Below are 23,906 nucleotides of genomic sequence, written 5' to 3' on the forward strand. Positions count from 1 at the left end.
GAGCCGGTCATTTTCTAAATAAATAAATAACGAGACTTTTTTGGATTCCTGAAATATATAAGACATCATGTTTGGACTTTGGACCTATCTTATTAACTTTTAAACTTTTGTTTTCGGTTCCTCTGCTTCACTTCTTCTTTTGCTAAAAGAAGTTTTTGTGTTTGTTTGAGGGTTATGGGACTGGGCTTAGCCATTTGAACCCTTTCGGTCCAATTGCGCACATGAATTTTCCTACGAAATGTTGATTTGGGTTCAAATGTCACAACAAATCCAAGAAGTCCTCACACCAAGGCCTATCGTTCATGACAAAAACAGTCACGGTTTAATATGGACCAAAAATATTATTTCTACATCAAAATTAATCACGATGTTTTTATGTATAAATGTATGTATTATTTAATTTATTTTTAATATATATTTTATATTTTAACATATATTTTATACTAATGGTTAATTTTAATATATATGTAACATGGTTGAATCTAGACACATGGTCGAAAGAAAATCTGAACAAACATTTGTAATTATTGAAGGTTTAATTATTTTGTTAGTACCTATAATTTCATCGAATTTTTAATTAGATTCTTATATTTTTTTTTAATTGAGTTTTTATACTATTTTTTTGTAATTAAATCATTTCTAGTATAAAATATATTCGAGTTTATTAAATATTTTTCCATAAATTGAAAGTATCTATAATTATTAACCTAATTAGATTTTTGACCACATATTTTTTGAGAAAAATATTTTGTTAATTTTAATATTTTTAACATAAAAAAATTTAATTACAAAGTTAAAAACAGTATAAAAATTTAATTAAAAAAAATATATATATAAAAATCTAATTACAAATTTAGTAAAATTATAAACACGATGAATTTAGTAATAATAATACATGATGTGTTCACCAGAAAAAAAATAATGATAATGCAGGGTGTTGATCAACCACCCCAACCCCCTTCTTTTCCGGCCGCAGTGGCAGTATATATACAGTGATACACACACAATATGATATGTATGGGTGACTTTGATGGCATAATTCATTATTCCAAGGTTGCGAGAATCGGACCGGTTAATAAACCGATAAGGTTACTGGTTTAATAGTTTATTGGTTCGATCGGGGTTCAACCGAAGTTCAACCGGTTTAATAAAATATTAAATAAAATTATTAAAAAACCTAAAAATAATTTTAAATATATAAATTCAATAATTTCTAACTTAATAAAATTTAAAATTTCACATAATAAATTATCCATGACTTAATATTAGAGGTTCATAAACAACCTCAAACATCAACGTTTATAACTCCCTGTAACATTGATACTGGTTCTTGCTCCCTGTTGACATGATGATTGTTCACAACCATGGTTCTGAAAATCGAACCGGACCGACCGGTTCAACCGGAAAAATTGGAAACCGGTTATTTATCTGGTTTGGATAAGATCAAAAACCGTCTGAGAAAAAATCGGAGAAAAAACCGGTCGAACCGGCGGTTAACCGATGAACCGGGAAAACCGTCCGGTTTTTTTGCGGTTTTTAGAAGGCAAGTTGAAATGTTTAAACGGCGTCGTTTTGCCTCTTTTTTTTAAAAAAAAAAAAAAAGAAAACGCCTAATTGCCTAAATGAAACGAAGCCCTAAATCCCCTAATCAGTTTCCAGAAATCACCAAGCTCCAGAAATCACCCAAGCACAGTTCACCACCCAGTCACACACAGCCATCAGCCCTCTTCGCAGTCGCATACCCACCAGCCCACCACCACCAATCGAGCAGCCACAGCAGCGACCACCGCAACCACCACCGTCGTTGCCGAGCTCGCCTCCTCCTTGGTCGTTGCCGAGCTCGCCTACTCGTTGGTCGTCGCCGACACCCCGTCCTCGCCGTTACTCGCCTCCTCCTTGGTAATATTCTGTTCTTGATCTATTTGCTGCCTTCTGATTTTGATTTATGAGCTCGCCTCCTTCTGATTTTCTGTGCTTGATTTTATGATTTATTTGTCTGCGATTTTGATTTAGTTGCTGCCTTCTGATTTTAATTTTTTGTGCTTGATTTTGTTTTTTTTATTTGCTGCCTTCTGATTTTCATGTTCTGTTCATGATTTTGTTTACTGGCTTCATTATTTGTTTGTTTGCTGGCTTCATGATTCTGAGGCTATTTGTTCATGAATTTGTTTGCTGCTTTATTTGTTCGATTTTGATTTTGATTTTTCATTTTCTGAAGTTATTTGTTTGTTTGGTGGTTTCATGAATTTATAGTGAAGTATGACAATATTTTGCTCTCTGCTGGTCCCTTTACTGTAATAAGATTGCAACATTTCCGTTTTGGATAGAAAAGGAATTTTATTAAAGAGAAGAGCAGATATCAATGAAATTAACGATTTGTTATAATGAATTCACAGCACAACTTACAGAAGTTGGAATTTTGGACACTTTTTCAAATCTTCCAATTTTTCGTTGTTTAATTCAGGGCAGTTTTGGCCATCTAAATTAATGTTGCACACAGTTCTTCTAATTCAATCCTGCTTCCTGCATTTAGTAAAGAATGGCCTTCATCTCTAGACTACCAATGAGTTTGGTAGCTTCTGTTGTTTTTTTTGGGGGGAGTGTTTGTACATGTCAATGTAAGGTCTATTATAAGACTGAATATGATGGTATTTTAACACTTACTATTTTTTTTTAAAAAAAAATTGCATTCAGGATAACGTCAGAGATATGGTTGATAATTTTCTTGAATTTGTTGTGAACAATGTTCTGAAAACTGGACCGGACCGGCCAGTCAAACCGGTTTAACCGGGAACTAGCACTATAAACGGTCCGGTCCATTATCCAAAACCGTTAGAAGAAAAACCGTACAAAAATCGTCGAACCGGCCGAGAACCGGTCGGTTGGACCGGACCGGTAATCGACCGGTTCGAATAAAGCGACGCCGTTTTCTATTTGTAAAAAAAAAAAAAACGAAACAGATCCGTGAAGGCGTGAAGTGTGAACCAACCCTTATTCCCCCAATTCATTCGTCACTCAGTCACACCCTGGATTGGAGAACTCTGAACTCTGAAGCAAAGGGAACCCTAGCCCTTCTTCGCCGCCGCCGGTCCCAGGTCGTCAACGCCGCCGCCGTCCCCAGGTCCTCAGCGCCGCTGCTTCTTCCTCTTCCCCGTGTCCAGAACCCAGTTGCTCGGCATGTCCTCTTCATCTTCACTGGCTTCTCGGCATGGAACCCAGGTTAGTGGCTTCTCCTCTTCATCTTCACTGAGGGCTCGGTCTTCTTGGTTTGAAGTTCCGAAATTGTTGTTCTTCGGTCTTCTTCTTCGGTATTCTTCTTCAATTTTTGTTCCATTTTTCTTCAATTCTTCTTCTTCGGTCTTGGTTTGAAGTTTGGTTCTGAATGTTTTGTAAATTGTAATTTCCTGTTGTTGATAGATCTGTCTTGTACTCTTGAATTTGCTGGTTGCTGATGGTTGAAAATTTACAAATTTGCAAATTTGTATATGGTTTTGAACTTCTGATTGCTCTGTTACTCTGTTAAATCGTGTATTAAAATAAACTTACTCTGTTATATCATTTGTATCAACCAGAACACCTAATACTTACTCTTTTATTCTGTTTTAGTGTTTTCTAATTGCTCAATGGCTCTGATAATGTTTTACTGGTTCACCAGGCTCCTAATTTTTTTGTTCATATTTGCTCATGGTCTGTTGCAAAAATTAGAAATCAAATCATTATTGAAATTTTTTTATTTTTGTTTATCTTTATTGATTTCAGGTTTAGTGTGGTTACTTTATGCTTGTTTTATAATGTTTGTTGCTGGATGAAGTGTGCTTCACTTGGCATGCCTTGTATCTGATGCTGGAATGGTGGAGCTGCTCCTACAATTTAGAGGGAAGATTGCAACTGCAAAATTACTTATTTTAAGGTAGTTATGTCAGTAGTTCTTCTATCTTTTAGATGATGTACTTTATGCTCTAAAGTGCAACTTGCCAAAGGCTGCCCTAAGAGGAGACAAACCCATTCGTCTTCATACTGTGTGTCCTATATATTATATGCCTTTGAAATTATCTGTCCTAGCTATGAAGATCTACCCCGCCTCTTGTTATATTCTGTTTCTGCACTTGTAGTCACATTTCTTATCTTACTTTATGTGCTAAACATCTAGTTCATGAGAAACTTCATAGAATTAAGGCTAGTGAAACATTGTTATAATTTACTGGATAATGCATGTTTTTCTAAGTAATACATATACATTTGGTACTTTTCAAGTGTTTCAAGTGATAACAACACTCGAGAGCATTATATTTATGCGTGTTTTTTTTTATTGTTGGAATCAGCCACTTTCTGAGGTAGTTATTAAGGGAGAGGGCATTTATTCAGTTTCATTATGATTCATTTTGTGTTCATTTTTGAGATATTTGTTTGGTTGAATCAGACATTTTTGTGAATATGATAAACACATGATTTGGTATGTGTATAAAGTATAAACTTTTTTTCGATTTCTTACGGTACATACAATTAAATATCTAAATGACTTATTGCTTGAGTTTTATAGTTTATTTTCTAATGATTTATTAGAATGTTGTTAGTTTATAATATAATGATAACGCGTATTCTATTCTAAAACGGTTTTTTCGGTTGAACCGCCGGTTAGACCGGTTGAACCAATAAACCAGTAAACCAGTAACTAAAACGGTTAGATGACCGGTCCGATTTTCAGAACCTTGGTGTGGACCATGTTAAAATCAGAAAACTCAGGTCTAAAAACACATAAATTAAAGTTGAAGGGTATACATTTTTTTTTAATTTTTTTTTTCTGTACTCCATGTTATAGGTTGAGTTGGCGAAAGTAAGTAGCTTTGGTGAAGTTGTTACATTTTATTACAGGATTCTCAGTTCAGGCTAAAGTAGCTTAGTGTTGAGTAGCGTTATCAGTGATTGATCTGCGGGTGTACGTTAGCGTAAGATGCGCTTCGATTGAAACTCTCTTTGAACCGCTAATTTCATTTCAATTACAATGGCTCAGATTCCCAACCTGGACAATGCCCCCATCAATCTCATTTCAATCAGGTATACCTCTTTTAAAAGTATTATTTGATAACAATTCTAAATTTTTAATTTATATGGTTATATTTCAGGGAACAATCCCAAAAGGAGCTCATCAACATCCTCAAGAACGTAATTGTTTCTCAATTCCCACCAATTTGTTTGTCCTTTTTTGGTTTTGAGTGCAATTCGTTGTGATGGCACTCAAAAATCAAACTGACTTTGTAAATTGCTTGTGGTCGTTCTTGTTTTAGATTCGAGGGAAGAAGTGTTTGGTTATCGATCCGAAGCTAGGGGACTCTCTCTCTCTCATCATACAGACATCATTACTCAAGGTAATCAAATTTTCTGTCTTTTGCTTCTATTCAATTTTTACACGGAACATATTTATTGTATTAGATTTCAGAAAAATCATTCTTGCCCATGGAAAATAGTTGGAATTTTTTTATAAGTAGTAGTTTGTTGTTTAGATGATTGGATAGTTTTATTGTATACTGAGAGGTTGTGTTGAACTGGTGAAATAGGAGCATGGAGTTGAATTACGGCATCTTTCAGCTGACCACATTCAAACTGACTGCACCAAAGTGGTCTACCTCGTGCAATCTCAGCCTAATTTGATGCGACATATATGTTCTAATATTCACCATGACGAATCGAAAGGACTACAAAGAGAATATCATGTTTATTTTGTTCCCCGCCGCACTGTTGTTTGTGAGAAAGTGTGTTTTCCCTTAACTTGAGTATGTTGTACTAGTATACTTGTCCTACCATACAAAATAATTATATTTTCTTGTGAACAGGTTCTTGAGGAAGAGAAATTACATAACATGGTTACAATCGGGGAGTATCCCTTGTATATTGTACCAATGGATGAGGATGTACTATCATTTGAGCTTGACCTTGCTTACAAAGTATGTTGTTGGATATTACCATTTCTGCTCTTCCTGATATATTTATTGAGTTAATTTGGTATTGTTGTCCCTATGAGTTATAATTTATCATCTTTGAAATTGTCTTCCATTTAATATTTGCTTTGAACAATTACTTATCCTTGTTTGCCTTCTCATCTATGGTAGGAGTGCCAAGTTGATGGTGATACAAGCTCGCTTTGGCATATCGCAAAAGCAATTCACAAACTTGAGGTTGTAGTTTTGAATACATAATGTTGTCAAATTTGTTAGCAGGGAAGTTTTGGACTCAGAACAATTATCATCAAACTGATAGGAGATAATCAAATACAAATAGAATTCCCTTTTTGATATAATATCATCGATCTGCTTGTCCTCTTTCTTAAAATTGTTTCGTTGTTGTGTTTTATTATTTTATTTTGCAGTTCTCTTTTGGAGTGATACCAAATCTGAGGGCAAAAGGAAAAGCATCTGTGCGTGTTGCAGACATCCTTAACCGAATGCAGGCTGAGGAACCAGTCAACTCATCTGACGTAATCATGCTCTACTCTGTTTTTTTCCCTTTCTTTCTTCAAGATAACTGGCAACAGTAAAACAGCCAAAAGATACCCCATAAAGAATAAAACTCATACACACAGTGAGAGTTTTCAAAGCTTATTTAAATACGCCGTACAGTCCTCTGATTGTTTGATATTTGTATATAGATGGTTATGCCAGAGATAAACACGCTAATCCTTTTAGATAGAGAGGTATGTCCTTCCGTTCCATTTACTGGATACAATTGACATCCTCAAAACTTATCACTGAAATTGGGTGCACAATGAATGCAGGTGGATATGGTTACTCCTTTGTGTTCTCAATTAACATATGAAGGATTACTTGATGAGGCAAGTTAATGCAGAAGCAGCCTACATATTTATGAAAGGATACATATTGCATAGTATATTTTATTGCTTGTTATTTGATGATCGGTCTTTTCTCCTAAGAATATGAGAATATCTCCTAATCAAGTTTGGTCTGCTTAGTATATTCCTTCCCTTCATTTCTTTCTGAATTTTAATATTGTAAGTATGAATACCAAAACTTTCCAATACCTGCTTTAGTTATTTGGATAAGTAGTTTTGGAGCGTTATGTAGCCTTCATGGCTTATTCTGGTGCCATGATTTTGTTTTCAGAAATATATAATTTCAGCATATGGAAAGAGTTGAAATGTGGCTTTACCTTTTTTCTATCTTATTGCATTTGTATACTGCAGTTTTTGAATATCAAGAATGGTTCTGTAGAGCTTGATGCGTCTATTATGGGACTTCAGCAAGAGGGGAAAAAAACTAAAGTTCCACTTAATTCAACGTAGGTTACTTTTCTGACTTCCTCTTTTAGTTTCTACCTTCTATTAATGATGCAATGTTGATGGATGTTAACTCTCTTATCTATGAGGTTTGAGATGCTTTACTTGCATCATACCTGTTATCTTTTATTTACGATTTGCTCTTTATATATCTTAAAATTTGCTTTCCTGTCCTGTGTTAGTGACAAGCTCTTCAAGGAGATACGGGATCTCAACTTTGAAGTTGTTGTCCAGGTTGATTTTATATTTATCTTGACTAATTTCTCTCTCTCTCTCACTCTCTCTCTCTCTCTCTCTCTCTCTCTCTCTCTCTCTCACTCACACACACACACACACACACACACACACACACACACACACAGAGGAGTGAAAAGGTTATTTAGATAGACCATCTATGGTTCCCTTGTAGTTCTAGTTTCTTAGTTGATGTCTGCAGTATTGCAGATTTTGCGTCAAAAAGCTACATCCATGAAGCAAGACTACACTGAGATGACGACTACTGTAAGTTGATGTCCTATACTTGGATGCTGCTTTTCCAATTAATTTTGCAAGAAAACAAAAACTGTTTCAAAACCAAATTTTTATGTGAAATTATTTATCGAATCGACTGGAATCCTATTGCATACTTTACCTTGGAGATCAAATCCTTCAAGCTGTCCCAGTTGTATGCATGCTCATTATTGCAACCTAAGAATAATAAAATAGTTAACTGCATATGTTCAAGTATTTAAACTTTGAGAAGCCTAAACATGTTTTTTTAACTATTTATATTAAGATGGATCGCCAAAGGCATTCTAATATATTGCTTTCCATAATATCCAGTCACAATCAGTTTCCGAGTTGAAGGACTTCGTGAAAAAGCTGAACTCATTGCCAGAAATCACTGTAAGAACTTGTTCATTTTGACATTGACTTCATTAACTAGATTCTTAGAGTTATCAAAACATAATATGCTTGAAATTATTTTTCCAGAGACACATAAATCTTGCTCAGCATCTGACAACATTCACATCAAAGCCTTCATTTCTGGGGCAGCTTGATATGGAACATACAATTGTTGAGTCTCAGAGTTATGACATGTGAGTTGATGTTGCATGCAGACGTCCTTAAAGTATTTGGATGGCATTTTATTGTCAATTAATCTGGTCAATGTTTGGAGTTTGCTAACTGGTGATGCATTGTGCTTTAGAGATTTCTGCTTGTACATAGCTTATGTTTTTAAGATGTGAAACTTTAGTTGCTAATTTATGCAGATGCTTTGACTATATTGAAGAGTTGATCCACAAGCAGGAGCCTTTGACGACGGTCCTGCGCCTTCTAATCCTATTTTCCGTTACTAATTCTGGGTTGCCAAAGAAGCATTTTGACTACTTAAGGCAAGCTTGAATGACCATGGATCTTTTCTTCTTTTACTTTCCTTTTCTTACTCTATAGAAACTAGGTTACTTGTAATATTTCTCCATTCTTGCTTGTCTGCATTATACCAAGAAATCTTATTTTGTGGTACTCATTGTTGTCCCATATGTTTGTAACTTCCATTTTTAGGAGAGAACTACTACATAGCTATGGATTTGAGCACATAACAACCCTAAATAATTTAGAGAAAGCTGGGCTCTTTAAAAAGCAGGTATCATGAACTAGTTGTTTACTTGCAAGCTCAAATGGGTCTCTGGGTTTTTTTAATTTTTTTTTATTATATTTGTGGACATATTTTTAACTAATGCTTATTTTGCATTTGATCCTCTTAGGAGTCAAGGAGCAACTGGCTTACCATAAAACGTGCTCTGCAGCTTGTGGTTGAAGACACTGATACAGCCAAGTAATTTTCTTCTAGATAATGTGATGCTTGGACACCTTTATTGTGTTTTTCCAATTTTGATTAGGAGGTTGATGCATGTTAGTGTAAAAGTGCTAGAAGCATTTTGACTCTTGCAACAATTGTCCCAGAAGTAATTGTCTTGCAAGTTGTTTTGACTTTACAATAACTACCCCTCAAGTCATGCATATAATGAGATGTGGTTTTGATTGGCAATGCAAAACATTTGACACCAATAGTATTTCAAAATTAATCTCTTTTGTTTAAGTTATACAGCCACAGATTAGAAAGTTATGGATTCTTCTTTAGAAATGTGTTAATGAGTATGTATACAACACAACTAAAATAATTTCTTTTCGCGGTGGGATTTGGGGTAGGGCGGTTGTTAGACATTATGAAATGGTAATAAATACAGAAATAAGCATCTCACTATCACTTCATTAAAGGTTAATTGTTGCAACATTGATGTTTCCAGAGTACGTGCTCTTTTTTTAATTTAATTATTATTTATTTATTTATTACTACTTATTTTTAATTGCTCATCTTTTGTGGCTGCACCACAAGTATTCCTCTGTTATATTCACTTCTCAGTAGCAATTACTGATGGTGTTAATGTTTCAATTTGTCTTAGTGTATATAGTACATGGTATTTCTTGCAAAATCTTTCATGGGATTCATTTACATCATCATTACTTTATTAATAAAATGCTGTTTTGCAATTATCTACTTGTTGCACTCTTGTATCCCTACTAATTTTTAAGTGATTTCCCTCCCGTTACAGCCCCAATGATATCTCTTATGTCTTCTCTGGATATGCACCATTTAGCATTCGTTTGATCCAGCATGCCATTCGATCTGGATGGTAAGTTTGAAATTTCAATACTAAAGGCCCTCTTCATAGCTATTATTGAGCATGGAAATTAATTATTTATCTAACATGATCATATATAAAATTTAAAGACAAAAGTTTATAGAGCTGCAAGTTTCATTTATAAGCAAGGTTCCAATGATGTTATTGTTATTATTAGTACATACTACTTTATAGTTGTGCTCTCTGTTGAGTTCCAATATTGTTCAGTTTCTTAGCTTATTTCAAATTGGAAGACTATATTGTATTATTATAAATAGCAATTTCCATGCTAATCAAATTATCTTAGCCTTTAGTTCCAGATTTTCATTTAAACACAATACATTTATTCAAAAAGATAATTTGATTGTGAGCTTAGTTTTAAAGCAACTCATGCAATATTAAATGTGATAATTGGTCTCTCAGGCGTCCTGTTGAAGAAATTTTGAAGCTGCTACCTGGACCTCACCTGGAAACAAAGAGGGTTAGTACTTATTAACTTTTCTAAATCATAATATCGGTGCATGCTATAATTGGCCAGCTGAAAATCTTATAACTGTTCCAGCAATATTTCACTTATCCTGTTCATATTAGTCACATCACTTGTATACTCCACTTACCTTAACCTCTCTTTCTATTTATACTTAAAGTTTGGCTTGCTTGGTTGCTTTTACAGGGTGCATTCTCAAATAGCCCATCATTTGACTCTTTATCAGGGGTTTCAACCGGCATAGCCAAGTATGGGTTTACATCAATCTCCATAAATGCAATGCTTGTGCATTGATTTGACACTGCTAAAACATTTAGCAATAATAATATAACTAATAAGGTTCAGATGGATCCTATCTTTTATTCATCCACAATTTATTATTTGTTAAGGGTATCACTTAGCAGCAGAGGTGAGCTTTACTACCTGGGAAAATAAACCCTAAATGCAAGAAAGAATTCAATCGCTTTTCTGCCATTTCCTTTGTTTTTAGTTTACTGAAAGAGATAGCAGTTGGAACTTGGTGGTTCACATTTGAAATAGGAGTTTCAGAAATTGCAAAAGATTTTAGTCTTAAAGGAAGAAGTTTTATAACTTCTTTGATAACGTTTTTTTTCCCTTCTGACCCGTTACATATTTCAGAGTACCTGATGGGAGGCGTGCCCTGGTGCTTGTTGTCTTTGTTGGAGGTGTTACCTTTGCAGAGATTTCTGCTCTTCGGTTTCTCTGTTCTCAGGTGTGGCAATCGTTTCTTTTTTCCAATTGCTTTTAACATGTTAACCAATACATTCTTCCTACTATTTAGATCCTGGTTTTGTAAATTTGGCTATTGATCCATAATGTAGCAGGTGAATGGACGTATTTGCTTAGTAAATTTGTGGCTTATCATGTCTTATCTTTTTGATGATGTGTACTAGAGGCATTATCTTTCTAGAATGGTGTATAGTGTGTCACATTAGGTGTGAATCTCTTCTTGTCATGAAATCGCTTGTTTCAAAAGGTTAAACTATTAGGTAGAGATACATAAATCGTCGCATCCAACACTTCTATTTGGTTCCTAAATCAAATTTATAGTGTTGATTTTGCAGGAAGGCATGGCATATGATTTAATCATTGCAACGACAAAAATAGTCAATGGACAAACCTTGGTTGAGACATTTATGGAGAAGCTAGGTTGATCAATCATTGCAGTTCTTTTTTTTTTTTTTTCATTTTTTTACCTTTTATTTTTTATAAACTAAATTGTCTTTCCCGGCTTAGGGGGGTGAGATTATGTTTGATGATGCCAAATGAAAGCTATATGCAGCCTAATCGAGTTCTTCTAGAGTGATGCTTAACCAATGTTTATTGATGTTGTAAAATAAGTGAGGCCTGGAATATGAGAGTTGTTTTTATTTAGTTCTACTATCGTATATTTGCCTACTCTTATCTGGTTCTTTAATAGAATCTTGGTGCCTCTTCCATGGCTTAAGATTTCTAGAGATAGTAAAGTGTGATGAATTGTTAATTTAACTACATTTGAGAAGGAACCTTAATTTGTATTCAAAAAAGTTAAAAAAAGAGACCCTACCATTAGCAATGATTACAAGATTTTAATCCGAAGTTCGTTAATGAATTGGAGTCCACCCTTGGTGGCTGGCTTTACTTGCAGTTACACTTTCTGCTTTCTAGGTTATCATTTAACATTTCCAAAACACTCCCTTCGTGATGTTTAATCAATTTCGTTCCATCATTTGCCACGCTATTGTGGTACCTACAACGTGAAAGTGTCATGGTATATCTTTATAGTAAACATCTTAGTTTAAACATTCATAATGATATATGTTGTACTCGCTTGTCAAAATATTTGTCTAAAGAACCAAAAAGTACAGAAAATAAAAAACTGGTATTTTAAAATAACTATTTATTCCGAATAATTAGATCCACTCATGTAATTTTAATCATTATCAAATTTATTTATTATTTTTCTTATATGTTTCTAGTTGGTCATTTTTAAACAAATAGTCGAATACAGTAATTTACAAATATTCAAGAATCATCATTTAATAGATATAAACGTGATTTTGAATTTAGAAATCTTGTACAATCGTCACATAACATCTTTTATAGCTAATTTTACAACATTTCTCTTTACAGAAAACTAGAAAAGTACGACCACAACATAATACAAAGTTCCTGCACATTTTGCATGCTCAACTCTATCAGCAATGCAACAGAAATCAAAGTGAAGGAAAAACAATGGAGAATAATACACCATTATACCAGGTGGACATGGTTTACAATACAATATCATCTAAACATCTATAAGCTAAATAATGAAGTTACATTGTCATTAAGCTAAAAACTTTGCACATTCTGATCCCCTTCAATCCGCTGTAAGACTTCTAATATGCTTCTACACAATAGTTTAGTACTTTTGGAAAATGTTGGATTTAAAAATTTTTTTTTGAGAAAAATAAACTAATTCCCTCTATTTCAAATTGAAGTTGTTCTAAATTGTTGTACTATTTTTCCTAATGATGTTCATATTGAAACTGTTTGATTCAAAATTTCTTCCTAATCTTTGAATTAACCCGCTTTATGCTACATTTTGTTGCATATATATATATATATATATATTCTTGTTGTTTGGTAATCTCACGTATTCCTTCAAATCCTTGCGAAATACCACCTTTGTCCAACTGTGAACTTGAGTATTCTTCCAATTTCTCGCATAAACCTTTCGTGCCGTTTGTCTTTCTCTTCTCATGTTTCGTATTCCTTATATGCGCTAGTTCTTAGGGACACGATTTGTGTGTACGGAAAGTGAATATGGTCAATCTATGAAGTTATAAGGAGTTGTGGAGTTTTGAGGCAATAAGAGGAAGTGATCATGCTTTATTAAGAGTTCTAAACGAACATTGTGCCTATTTAATTTTAGATTTTGAAATTTGGTTTGCATCAAATTACTTTTATCAACTTTTGCATCATCTAATATATTTTCTTCTATGTTTATGTGATATGATTTTCTTGGAACCTTTAAAATATTCAAAAAGGGATGTGAATATAAATCTTTTCTTCAACTTATATCAATTTTCGAGGGCAAAAATTTTTGTAAGTTGGATAGAATGTAACATCCCACATTTTTGAAAATATAATCATAAATAAATTGTGATTTTATTTTATTAAGTTTAAAACTTTATAATTTTAGAAATTATTTTATTAGAAATAATTAAATAGATTCGGAGATAACTTTATTTTGAATCAATTAATATTCTTAAGTAATTTTATTATATTGGAATATTTTGTATAATTTTAGTAATTGAAAAATAAGGAAGGATTGTATGATTTAATTTAAGTAACTTTTATCATGAAAAAGTTACGATTTATTTTATTAATTTGATATCTTATCTTATAAATTAATTAATTAAGGGTAATTAAATTAGTTTTATTAATATTTGGAGTTATGTTAATTAATACTCTTGTGTAATTTTATAATTGTTATTTCATATAATTTGAAATTAAGATTTAGTAATAGAAGTAATATATAACTTAATTTAAGAAATTTTTATTATGGATAAATTATGGTTTATTTTATTAGTTTGAGCTCTTAGAGATTAACTTATTAGGAATGATTAAATTGATTTTTATAAATACTTTAAGTTTAAGTAAGTTAATATTTATGTACAATTTTTATTATAATTAGATATTTTGTAAATTAAAATTAAAGTTTCGGTAATAGAAAAATAATAAAAAGTTATATCATTTAATTTGAATCATTAAATATTGAGTTTAAACTGCATTTTATAAAAATGTGATTAATATGCTTATTTTTTTAATTTAAATTAAAAATAATTAATTCAACTTAGCAATATGTTGATAAATAATGTTCTTAAATATTTTTAAGAGAGTATATTTAATTTTAAAATTATTCTACCCTTCAATTTTATCAAAATATCTATTCATATCTATCTATAATTTTTTATAAAATTTTAATTTCTAACCCTAATTCCTAAAATTAAGTCAGAACCCTAATTTCCCCAGTTCCTAACCCTAACAGCCGCAGCCTCAACCTCCTTCATAGCAAATGCATACAAATTTAAGAAAGGGGGAAACAGGGAGAAAGAGGGAAGAGAAGGGAGACGGCGCTGGCTGGGGCCTCGCCGCCGTCACCGTCGCTGTCAAGCGTGAAGGGTGGAGAGGAGAGAGCTTGCATCCAAGAGAGAATAGATGCTGTCTGCCGTCACCGTCGCCGCCCTGGAGCTCGCCGTCGAGCTGCTTCACGGCGCCGTCCCGTCCATGGACCCACAAGCTTGCGTTACTGCCGATCCGTTCACAAGCCGTCGTCGATGGGACAGAATCGCGAAGAGAGAGAGAGAGACACACGAAGAGAAGCCCACGACCAGCCTTGTTGCCGGCAGCGCCGCGGGTTGCCGTCGCCATCCTCGCGAGCTGCCACCGCATCGCCGTTACTGAGCTGCAGCACCGCCGTTGTCGCACTCTGCTGCTGCCGCGTCTCGCCAAGCCGCCGCTGGAGGAGGAAGGCCCGCCAGTTTTGTTTCTGCTTATGGGTTTTGGAATCTGAGAAAACGCCACTGCCGTTGTTGTTTGTTGGGTTCAAGATCATTGCTGCCACTGGAATCACGAACCGGAAAGGAGAGGAGGCCGTTTTCTGTTGTCGCTGGTGCTGCCATAGGACGGTTGAAGCCATTGCTGATTATGATTTTGTTATCTGGGTACTGGTCTGATCTTTTCCTTAGGATTGATCCATTTACTTGTTTTGTTTTGTTACTGCTATGGTAGCCATGTTCTGATTTTAATTCTATTTTAGTCCTTGCTTTGTCTTGAATCCTAGGGCTGAAAATTGCTTTTGATTCCTACTCAATTTAAATCCTCTATTTTACTGCAACCATGGTCAAAGTTGCGAAGGCTGGTATTGTTGCCGTTCTGGTTGTGTGACAGTTACCGCTACTGCCCTGACACTAAAAGAGAAGGTATTTGTTACGTTAAAGTATGCGATTGCGACATCGAGGTAGGGGGTTTAAAACGATTTTAATTTAAGAATGCCTACAAGGTTTATTGAATAACTGCAAATAGATTTAATAGCTGTGATTAATTGGTTGATTATGTGAATATTGAATTGTGGCTGAAATTGTGATTGGAATGGTTGAGATTGTGATTTGGAATTGTTGATTGGTGATATTGATTGATTATGTAGATTGGGAATTGTTTGATGACTTATTGTTCAGAATTACTGAATTTTAATGGGTTATGTTGGATTTGTTGCTGTTGAGCTGATATTTGGTATATTGTAATGATAATGAGCTTGGTTGGTGGTTGATTTGGAATTGGTTTTGAGGGGTATTGAAGGGTTGGGTTTTGAATACTAAATGGTTTGCTGAAAATCAGGTTCTCTTGAAAATAAACGGCAACTTTGAAAGTGAATCAGTGACTCTATAGTGACTGAAATGATAAGAATTTAAGTGTTAAGTAAATTATATTAAGTGTAATTGTGAAAACTCAATTTTGAAGGTTTCGTATCAACTAGAGAATTAGTTATGATTTTTCAAAGTTGAATTCTAAAATCTGATTTTCTGCGTAATTTCTATACCGAGTCAGCAACTTTGAAAAACTACAACTAATTCTGTGATTATCGGAATTGCGTGGGACCAAGTCCGGATTAAGCTTGGGAATATAGGGAGCTAGACTGCTGAATTTGAGACTTTTTCATTAAGTTTATGATTTATGGTGAATTTTTGAATTATGGATGTCAAATCTGGTTTTTCTGCAGAACGTTTAACACAGCAGCAACTTGTTTCCTCTATTAGAAATTCTCCAGTTTGCATTTTTAAATGGAACCAATTTTAAATGAAGCTCTGGTTCTAACACTTTAATTTCAAAAGAATTTAGAATTGTTAGAGTTGTGGTTTTAAAGATTTGGATTTTTAAAGTAAGATGTATTATGCAGTAAAAGTCAGGTTTTGTTTTCTAAGTCAGTAACTTTGAGACTTTATAATTTTTAATTCTGGAATGATATTGAGATGCAACCAATTGGAGGTGAAAGTTGAGTATGTTTAGTATAGTTTAAATGTTCAACTATTAAACTCAAATTTGAAGACTCTTGCAGGGTTCTGATTGAAAGGCTTTCATACACCTCAAGTTGTAGTTTAAGAAATTTGTTAATTAATCTGGTGTAAGAGGGATGAATGACTAGCTTCTGGTTCTTTTACTGCTCTGTTGTTACAGCTCCTTTCAGTCCTTAATTGCTTTGTTACATTCTAGCTTTCAGTCCTTTTATGCGAGCATTTGTTTTGGAGCTTCTGTTCACTATTTTTTTGTATTTTTTTAAGTGCTTCTATTACTTTATGGTTTTTGTTACAAATTGATGCTGAAAGCTTGCAAAGAATTTGGCCTAATTTTACTATATTCAAGTATTGTTTGTTAGGTTGGATCAGATAATTAGTGATATTCTGGATTCTATTTTCTCAAATAATATTCTGACTTTATTTACAAAATGCAAATTTAAATTTGGCTTTATTAACAAACTTACAGTGGTTTCTTTTTATTTGGTCAATTTAGACTTCAACTCTAAATCTGATAACTTATTCTTCATTCATATGTGTCTATATTTTGGGTTGTTGTCTATGCTGCTATGAGCTTCAATTTAGATCTTTCTTTGTGGTTTCTAATTGAAATGATTGGTTGTACTCTTGGTCTAATATAAGATAGAGTATTTACCCAAATTGGTCCCCAAAGAATTTTTAAGTGGACGTTTTGGTCCCCAACAAAATTTAATTATGTAATTAGTCCCCAACTTTTGTAAACGTCCGTCATTTTAGTCCTTTTGTTGGTTTTTTCCGTGAAATTCTAACGGTAGAGTCCAACGTGTCACGTTCAGGTGATGAGTCAGCCGTTAAGTGCCACATGTTCAATCAAGACAAATTGGTCCCTATTCTGAATGATGCTAAACGCGTCGTTTTGGGAGTAGGACATAAGGGTGTGTGTCGTTTCGTTAGCTGAGTGGTTTTAAAGGTCCATTTTTGTCTTCCTCCCCCAAAACGAAATTACAACCAGCACCCTCTCTTCCCCTAGGTTTTACAAAGAAAGCCACCACCACGTGAATCGGTAGTCAGTCTTCCGACGACCTCGCTGACATTGTTGACTCAAGACTTTGTACCAAACGAAGTTATTGTAGAAGAAGGTTTTGCCGGTCTATCGGTCTTCACCGGTCAGGTTAGTATATCTTTTCTCTATTATGATGCGGATGGTATAGTTGATCATCGTTGCAATTGTTCGAATGTGTTTACCTTGTGTATCTGTTTCTGGCAATAGAAATTAGTTACTGAAGAAAGTGTTTTTAAGTTCTTCATTATTATGAAAATCAGTTACTGATAAGTGACGTAATGCATGCATATATGAGTTTAACATTAAAAAGATTCAATATTTTGTGGTAAATACACTTTATACATTAATTAATCTAGTTATCACAATTAGGAAATTAAAGTTTGAGCAGTTGTTGTTTAATATGAAATTGCTCTGTATAAGTTTGTGTTCTGGTTTTGACATTTTATTCCATGTTTATGGATTACAGATGACTGATTGGGTTATCCCTGTCTTTCAACATGGGGGGAGTTTTGTCAAAGATAACAAGGGTGAACTACTTTACATTAATGGGAATGTAAAGAGATTTCCTCCTTTGGATCTTGATTTAGTGAATTATTTTGATTTGAAGAAAATGTTTGAAGAACTTGGCTACCATGCATACAAAAAGATGTATTGGTATGACCCAACAGCTCCTAGTTATGAAGCAGGCCTACATCCTATATATGGAGATAAGGAAATCAGAGAGATGTGTGACAAAAAGAGGGAGGACAGAGAGACGGATGAATTGTGTCTGTTCTTTGATCATCCAATTATGGAAGATGTTGATTTTGAGGATAGCGATGATACTGATGAGCATAGTGAGGCCGAGGTCTTGTCTGATGAACCAATTTCTGACAACGATAGCTATGATAGCTATGAAAGTGCTGAAGACGAGGCGTATAAACCCCCACCTCCAGGATTTGAGGATGACACCGATGATAGCTATGATAGCTTTGAAGATGAAGAACTCATGAAGAAAACAAAGAGAAAAGGTGGCAACAGAGATAAGAAGGGTAAAAAGAAAGCTGTTGGAAAAAAGGATAATGCAAGGAAGAAAGGTGGGCCTAAACAGACTACTAGGCCCAATGACAAATATGGGCCCAATATAACTGTTGGGCCTACTCCTACTGCTAGGCCTAGTCCTACTACTGGTAGGTCAGAATTTGGTGTTGGACCGGGTATAGCAGAGGAAGGGGATGATATCTTTAGTGATGAGTCTGATGGTTTAGGATTTGAGTCAGAGGGGTTTGATACACCTCAATCATCAGACAATGAGGGAGATGATTTTGATTGGCCCCAATTCAATGAGGAAGCAGACTTTGGTGATGTTCAACTCCAATTGAACATGGAGTTTGCCACATTGGATCAATTCAAGCATGCCTTAAAGGACTATACTATTGCTGAAGGAAGGAGGATTTTTTATGCTAAAAATGATAATAGAAGAGTTAGATGCAAGTGTGCAAGTGGGGAAGAGAAGGCTATGATTGCAAAGGCAAAGTTCAAGGCTAAATGTAAGGCTAAAAGGAAAGAGACTGATGCTGCAGAAGTGGATAATTCTGGAGAGAATGGAACTGCTATTGTCCCTAGCAGTGATGATAATGAATGTCCCTGGCTGATTTATTGTGCCTGGAATAGTGCTAGAGGGTGCTACCAGATTAAGACGTATGAGCCTAAACATACTTGTGCTAGGGAATTCGGGTCTAACATGGCTGATCAGAAATGGGTGGCTGATAAATTAGAGAAGAGGTTATTGACCCAACCTCACATGACTCATGGCGAAGCTTTTGATCATATTAAGATAGACTTTAATGTGGTGTGCAGTGACAAGATGATTTATAGAGCTTTAAGGGTTGCTAGGGAAAGGTATGTTGGGAATGAGAGGGCTCAGTATGGAAAGTTGAGAGATTATCTCACTGAAATACACAGAAGTAATCCTAGCAGCACTGCATTGCTGGAAACAACCCCCACAATTCCTGGTTCACCGCCATTGTTTAGCAAACTGTATATTTGTCTGGAAGGGTGTAAAAGGGGGTTTAAGGCTGGTTGCAGACCACTGATTGGGTTGGATGGATGTCACTTGAAAGGATATTATGGGGGGCAATTGTTGTCTGCTGTAGCTCAAGATGCAAACAATCACTTCTATGTGATTGCCTATGCGGTGGTTGACAGTGAAACAAAACAAAGTTGGAAGTGGTTTTTACAACTTCTTCAAGAAGATATTGGTAACTGCTCAACAGAAGAATGGAATTTTATCTCGGATCAACAAAAGGTAAATAACCATTGCACTGATTGTATTTGACTTTATTTTACTTGCTGTGATTAAATTTGGGTTGGTGTGGTTGCATTTGAATTGAATTGTTGTTATAATAGTTGCATAGAATTGTTATAATTGTTGTTAATGCTTACTGTGATTATATTTGTGAATGTTAACGCTTACTTGTATTTTCTCTTCTATCCTAAAATCTGGTTGGTTAATAATTAATACTGCTTCTTTTATTTCAATATCACAAGTTATACTGAAATTTGGTCGTAAATTAATTTTTCCACTTTGTTTTCTGCGTATATATAATCATGTCTCAAGCTAATCTTTATATTGTTGCATATTTATTGGATGAGGAAGCGTGCCATACAAAAAAGTGTGTTTCTATTAATGTGATATTATTGGCATATATAAAGAGCATGTTACTTCTTCACCTAATAATATCATGTACATTGTTGCATAATATAATAGCATGTTACTATTCATGTTATAATTGCATGTTACTGTTCATGTTATATAAAGAGCATGTACAATAGCATGTTACTATTCATGTTATATAAAGAGCATGTTACTGTTCATGTGATATTATTGGCAAATATTATTAGTGGAATGCGTGACATTTGAATTAGTGTAATTGATTATAAGTCTCTTATGCTCTTGTCTTTTATTTGAATTGTACTATTTGTAGTAATTAAATTTGAATTGATGTCATTATATTTGAATTGAATTTAGGTGAAGTTAATATGAAATAGTGTTCTAATAAGGTTTCGGGTGGATGAAAGGGTCTAGATGACTGTCAAATTATATTACTAAGGACTAATCTGTCTGATAAATAATTTACTTAGGGGCTTATTTGTCTGATAAATAAATTTTTTGGGGATCTTACTGTCTGATCTATGATTTTATTAAAAAAGTCTGTATATGTGTTTGTTCATTTTGATGCCTTCTTCAGGGTTTACTGCCTGCTTTGCATGAGGTGATGCCAAATGCACACCACAGGAATTGTGTAAGACACATTTGGAAGAATTTTATTGGGAAGTTCAAGGATAAACAACTAAAAAATATAGTGTGGGCATGTGCAAAGAGTAGTACAGATGCAGAGTTCCAACATCATATGCAGAGGCTAAAGAGGATGAACGAAGAAGCATGGGCATATCTTGCAAAGTTTCAACCTTCTTGCTGGACCAAATCTTATTTTAGTCATTGGCCAAAACTTGACAACGTGACCAACAACATGAGTGAGGTCTGGAACGCCAAAATTAACCACTATAGGGGAAAGCCTATTCTCACCATGTTGGAGGAGCTTCGTTGCTACTTGATGAGGAGAATGGTAAAACACAAGAAGATTCTAAGCACCTACACTGGAGTACTGGCACCAGTTCAGCAAAGGAAATTGGAGGACCTTATGAAGGATACTAAATTCTGGACGGCTCAATGGACTGGTGACAATGATCGTAACGTGTTTGAGGTGCAGACACATTCAAAGAAGGTTGGTGTTAATCTTGGAAGGCATACTTGTACCTGCAATATGTGGCAACTGACAGGTAGTCATAACATATTGTATTTGACTTACATGAGTTTAAGATATGCATTCTGCTGTATTAAAGTCAATGCTAGTTAATTCTTTTGTAGGAATACCATGTGTTCATGCATTAGCAGCTATTCAAAAGAGGTGTGATAGGCCAGAACTATATGTGCATCCTTGGCTAAAGATGGATGCATTTAGAGCAACCTATGAGCATGTCATGAAACCTGTCAACTCAGAAGAGTATTGGGTGAAGACTGGACTACTATCTCCAGAGCCACCCATCATTAGGAGACCTGCAGGCCGCCCCACGAAGAAAAAAAGGAAGGCGGACCCTGTTGAAGACGTGCGTGATGGAACAAAAGGACGACGAACATTCAAGGTTACCTGTCAAAAATGTGGCGAATCTGGCCACAATGCAAAAACATGCAAGGGACCACCAAGGCCTAAACCCCCACCAAAGAATAAAGGTAAAAAAAAGGGTAATGGAAATGGATCCACCATTGCAGCAGGGTCACAGGAAGAAGTACAAGTAACCCTCTCAGCCCCTCAACCACAGCCACAGGTACCTTTCTAAATTGGATTATATTCGATGCTTTGTATGCCATTCATGTACTTACTTGTTTTGTTACTTTGTCTTGTGTTAGGAGCAAACTACTAACTCATCCAACCAAGTTGCATCAACAAGTTTTAGGCCTCCAAGACCTAAACAACAAATTCTGAGACCTCATGTAGCTCCAGTCACTGCCCCAACACCTCCTATGAAGCTTGTTTCGGCTCCAAGACCTTTACCTCCACCAACTTTAACTCCTCCACCTACAGCCCCATTTGCTCCAGTGCCTAGGTCACTCCATCCGAATCAGATACCAAGAATCTCTCCGGAAACAGTTGCTGCTACAAGCTCTGGAACTGCTGCCAGAATATTCAAGTTCATGCCTACACCAGGACTCAACCTCCAAAAGAAGAAATGATATTGCTCTATGATATCATGCTGATTGTAGTTATGTTGTTTAGTTTATTAAGACCCTTTTGTAACAGATTATGGTTATGTAGTGCATTTATGCAACTTTGAGCTATGCTTTTGGAATGTATCTTTGATGCTAGCAACAGATATAAACTAGCTAGGAGTAAGTTTTTTGTTGGAATATTTAGAACTTTGATGCTTGATTTCAAATATATGAAATTATGGTTATTAGACTATTTTGATAATTATGAGTGATGTGATTTGTATTAAATCAGGTTTTTGAAACATTATTTTTGTGAATGCATATGATTCTAATATTTGGCAAAGGAAATTTCATTACACAATTCTGACAGACTATAATATTAGCAATTACACTTTGATCAATTATTCAATTACAATATATCCATACATAATAAGCACTTAATTCCCTTCTTTTCCTACCTAACTATATCTTTCCTAAAAAAATACAAACCAAAAAACCTAGCATGAAAAAGAACACATTTTTCCAATGACTGCTCCACTCCCTCCTTTTACTTATATTCTTAGTCTTCTTCTCTAATTCATCTACCAAATCTTTCAACTTCTTCACCCTCTCTTCCAGTACAACATTATGCTGGCTATCTTGCATTTCATGGGAAAAAATTTTGTCAAACCATATAAAAAATTTACAGTGTGGAAGATTCTCCTACATTGAAGGGGAAAATGCACAAAATCAGAGTTAACCCATGAATTTAACAATGCATAAAGAAAATACCATACCCAACGTTTCTTACCCTATAATAAGGACAACCAAAGAAAGGTCTTCTTGGGTTCTTATCTGTTCCAGATTCCACAACAATGGCATAAGCTCCACAGTGGCATCTTGGATTCTCCCTTCTTGCAATTCCAAATTTGGGGCCACCTGAAGCACTGCTAGCACTACCATCTCCGCTACCTCTAATAACTCGTTGACAATAAGAACTTGTTGAATTCCCTCCACTTGCCATGGTTACACGTTTTCAGAGTAGCACACGAGGATGATTATGACCTTCACACCATTGTTTTAGGATTTAGGGCATCATACAAGAACAAATCTGTAGTTGTATTTCTAGGGACTATTTTGTCTTTCATCCCATGTGGCATTTAACAGCTGACTCAACACATTAACATGACACGTTGGACTCTACCGTTAGAATTTCACGGAAAAAACCAACAAAAGGACTAAAATGACGGACGTTTACAAAAGTTGGGGACTAATTACATAATTAAATTTTGTTGGGGACCAAAACGTCCACTTCAAAATTCTTTGGGGACCAATTTGGGTAAATACTCTATAAGATAAGGTTATCAACACTAATAGGTAGGAAGCTTATTGGGAGGCTCCTCAAAATCTTTTCTTACCATGGTACACTCTAACCCCGACAACAATATAAGAAAACAGAGGAAAAATAGAGGAAAAAAGAATTCGTACCCCTTTTATTTTTTCCCCACCTTTCTTAACATGTGTCCTATTATGTTGTCGAAGTTGTGTGTTCTTACTGTTGGTATAAGTATTTTGATATTATCCCTTAAGAGTTATTACATATCTTGGAGATTTTCTAAGTTTAGATTTATATAT

General features: G+C 34.8%; 2 protein-coding genes across 24 annotated transcripts; both read left to right on the top strand.

The window, feature by feature from the left end:
• Positions 1–1,641: 1,641 nt before the first annotated feature.
• LOC112738055 (vacuolar protein-sorting-associated protein 33 homolog) lies at positions 1,642–11,919 on the top strand. 8 transcript variants are annotated; one of them, XM_025788319.3, is made up of 26 exons: positions 1,650–1,899; positions 2,695–3,219; positions 3,760–3,910; positions 4,873–5,055; positions 5,124–5,163; positions 5,286–5,366; positions 5,556–5,750; positions 5,832–5,942; positions 6,108–6,173; positions 6,365–6,472; positions 6,644–6,688; positions 6,770–6,826; positions 7,196–7,290; positions 7,471–7,522; positions 7,733–7,789; positions 8,111–8,173; positions 8,261–8,367; positions 8,542–8,664; positions 8,834–8,915; positions 9,037–9,107; positions 9,886–9,966; positions 10,378–10,435; positions 10,628–10,689; positions 11,081–11,174; positions 11,527–11,611; positions 11,699–11,919. In XM_025788319.3, exons 4-26 carry the CDS (start codon positions 5,003–5,005, stop codon positions 11,704–11,706), a joined length of 1,794 nt encoding a protein of 597 aa, XP_025644104.1. In that variant the 5' UTR covers positions 1,650–1,899; positions 2,695–3,219; positions 3,760–3,910; positions 4,873–5,002; the 3' UTR covers positions 11,707–11,919. The 8 variants fall into 8 exon arrangements, 7 of the variants coding, with proteins under 7 accessions (XP_072067819.1, XP_025644104.1, XP_072067820.1 ...); XM_072211718.1 differs by lacking the exon at positions 2,695–3,219 and having other exon boundaries at positions 1,642–1,899; positions 4,820–5,055; XM_072211719.1 differs by having other exon boundaries at positions 11,527–11,762.
• A 1,381-nt stretch (positions 11,920–13,300) lies between these two features.
• LOC112738056 (uncharacterized) lies at positions 13,301–22,554 on the top strand. 16 transcript variants are annotated; one of them, XM_025788328.3, is made up of 7 exons: positions 14,437–15,153; positions 15,249–15,411; positions 17,316–17,650; positions 18,009–19,829; positions 20,773–21,364; positions 21,438–21,910; positions 21,993–22,554. In XM_025788328.3, the coding sequence occupies exons 4-7, from the start codon at positions 18,009–18,011 to the stop codon at positions 22,314–22,316; spliced, it is 3,210 nt and encodes a 1,069-aa protein (XP_025644113.1). In that variant the 5' UTR covers positions 14,437–15,153; positions 15,249–15,411; positions 17,316–17,650; the 3' UTR covers positions 22,317–22,554. The 16 variants fall into 16 exon arrangements, with proteins under 16 accessions (XP_025644110.1, XP_025644111.1, XP_072067826.1 ...); XM_072211729.1 differs by having other exon boundaries at positions 21,453–21,910; XM_072211724.1 differs by having other exon boundaries at positions 14,439–15,153; positions 15,249–15,449.
• The last annotated feature ends 1,352 nt before the right edge of the window (positions 22,555–23,906 follow it).

Source organism: Arachis hypogaea, chromosome 13 (assembly GCF_003086295.3).
Source record: "Arachis hypogaea cultivar Tifrunner chromosome 13, arahy.Tifrunner.gnm2.J5K5, whole genome shotgun sequence".
NCBI classification, from domain to species: Eukaryota; Viridiplantae; Streptophyta; class Magnoliopsida; order Fabales; family Fabaceae; genus Arachis; species Arachis hypogaea.

Bases quoted from the DNA above. Each gene is read 5' to 3' on its own strand.
- LOC112738055 (XM_025788313.3), top strand. From the start codon at position 3,849: ATGGTGGAGCTGCTCCTACAATTTAGAGGGAAGATTGCAACTGCAAAA. The intron at 8,368-8,541 runs GTGAGTTGATGT...TAATTTATGCAG, and splicing joins GAGTCTCAGAGTTATGACAT to ATGCTTTGACTATATTGAAG. The intron at 8,916-9,036 runs GTATCATGAACT...TGATCCTCTTAG, and splicing joins CTGGGCTCTTTAAAAAGCAG to GAGTCAAGGAGCAACTGGCT.
- LOC112738056 (XM_025788325.3), top strand. From the start codon at position 14,767: ATGGGACAGAATCGCGAAGAGAGAGAGAGAGACACACGAAGAGAAGCC. The intron at 21,365-21,437 runs GTAGTCATAACA...AGTCAATGCTAG, and splicing joins CAATATGTGGCAACTGACAG to TTAATTCTTTTGTAGGAATA. The intron at 21,911-21,992 runs GTACCTTTCTAA...GTCTTGTGTTAG, and splicing joins CCCCTCAACCACAGCCACAG to GAGCAAACTACTAACTCATC.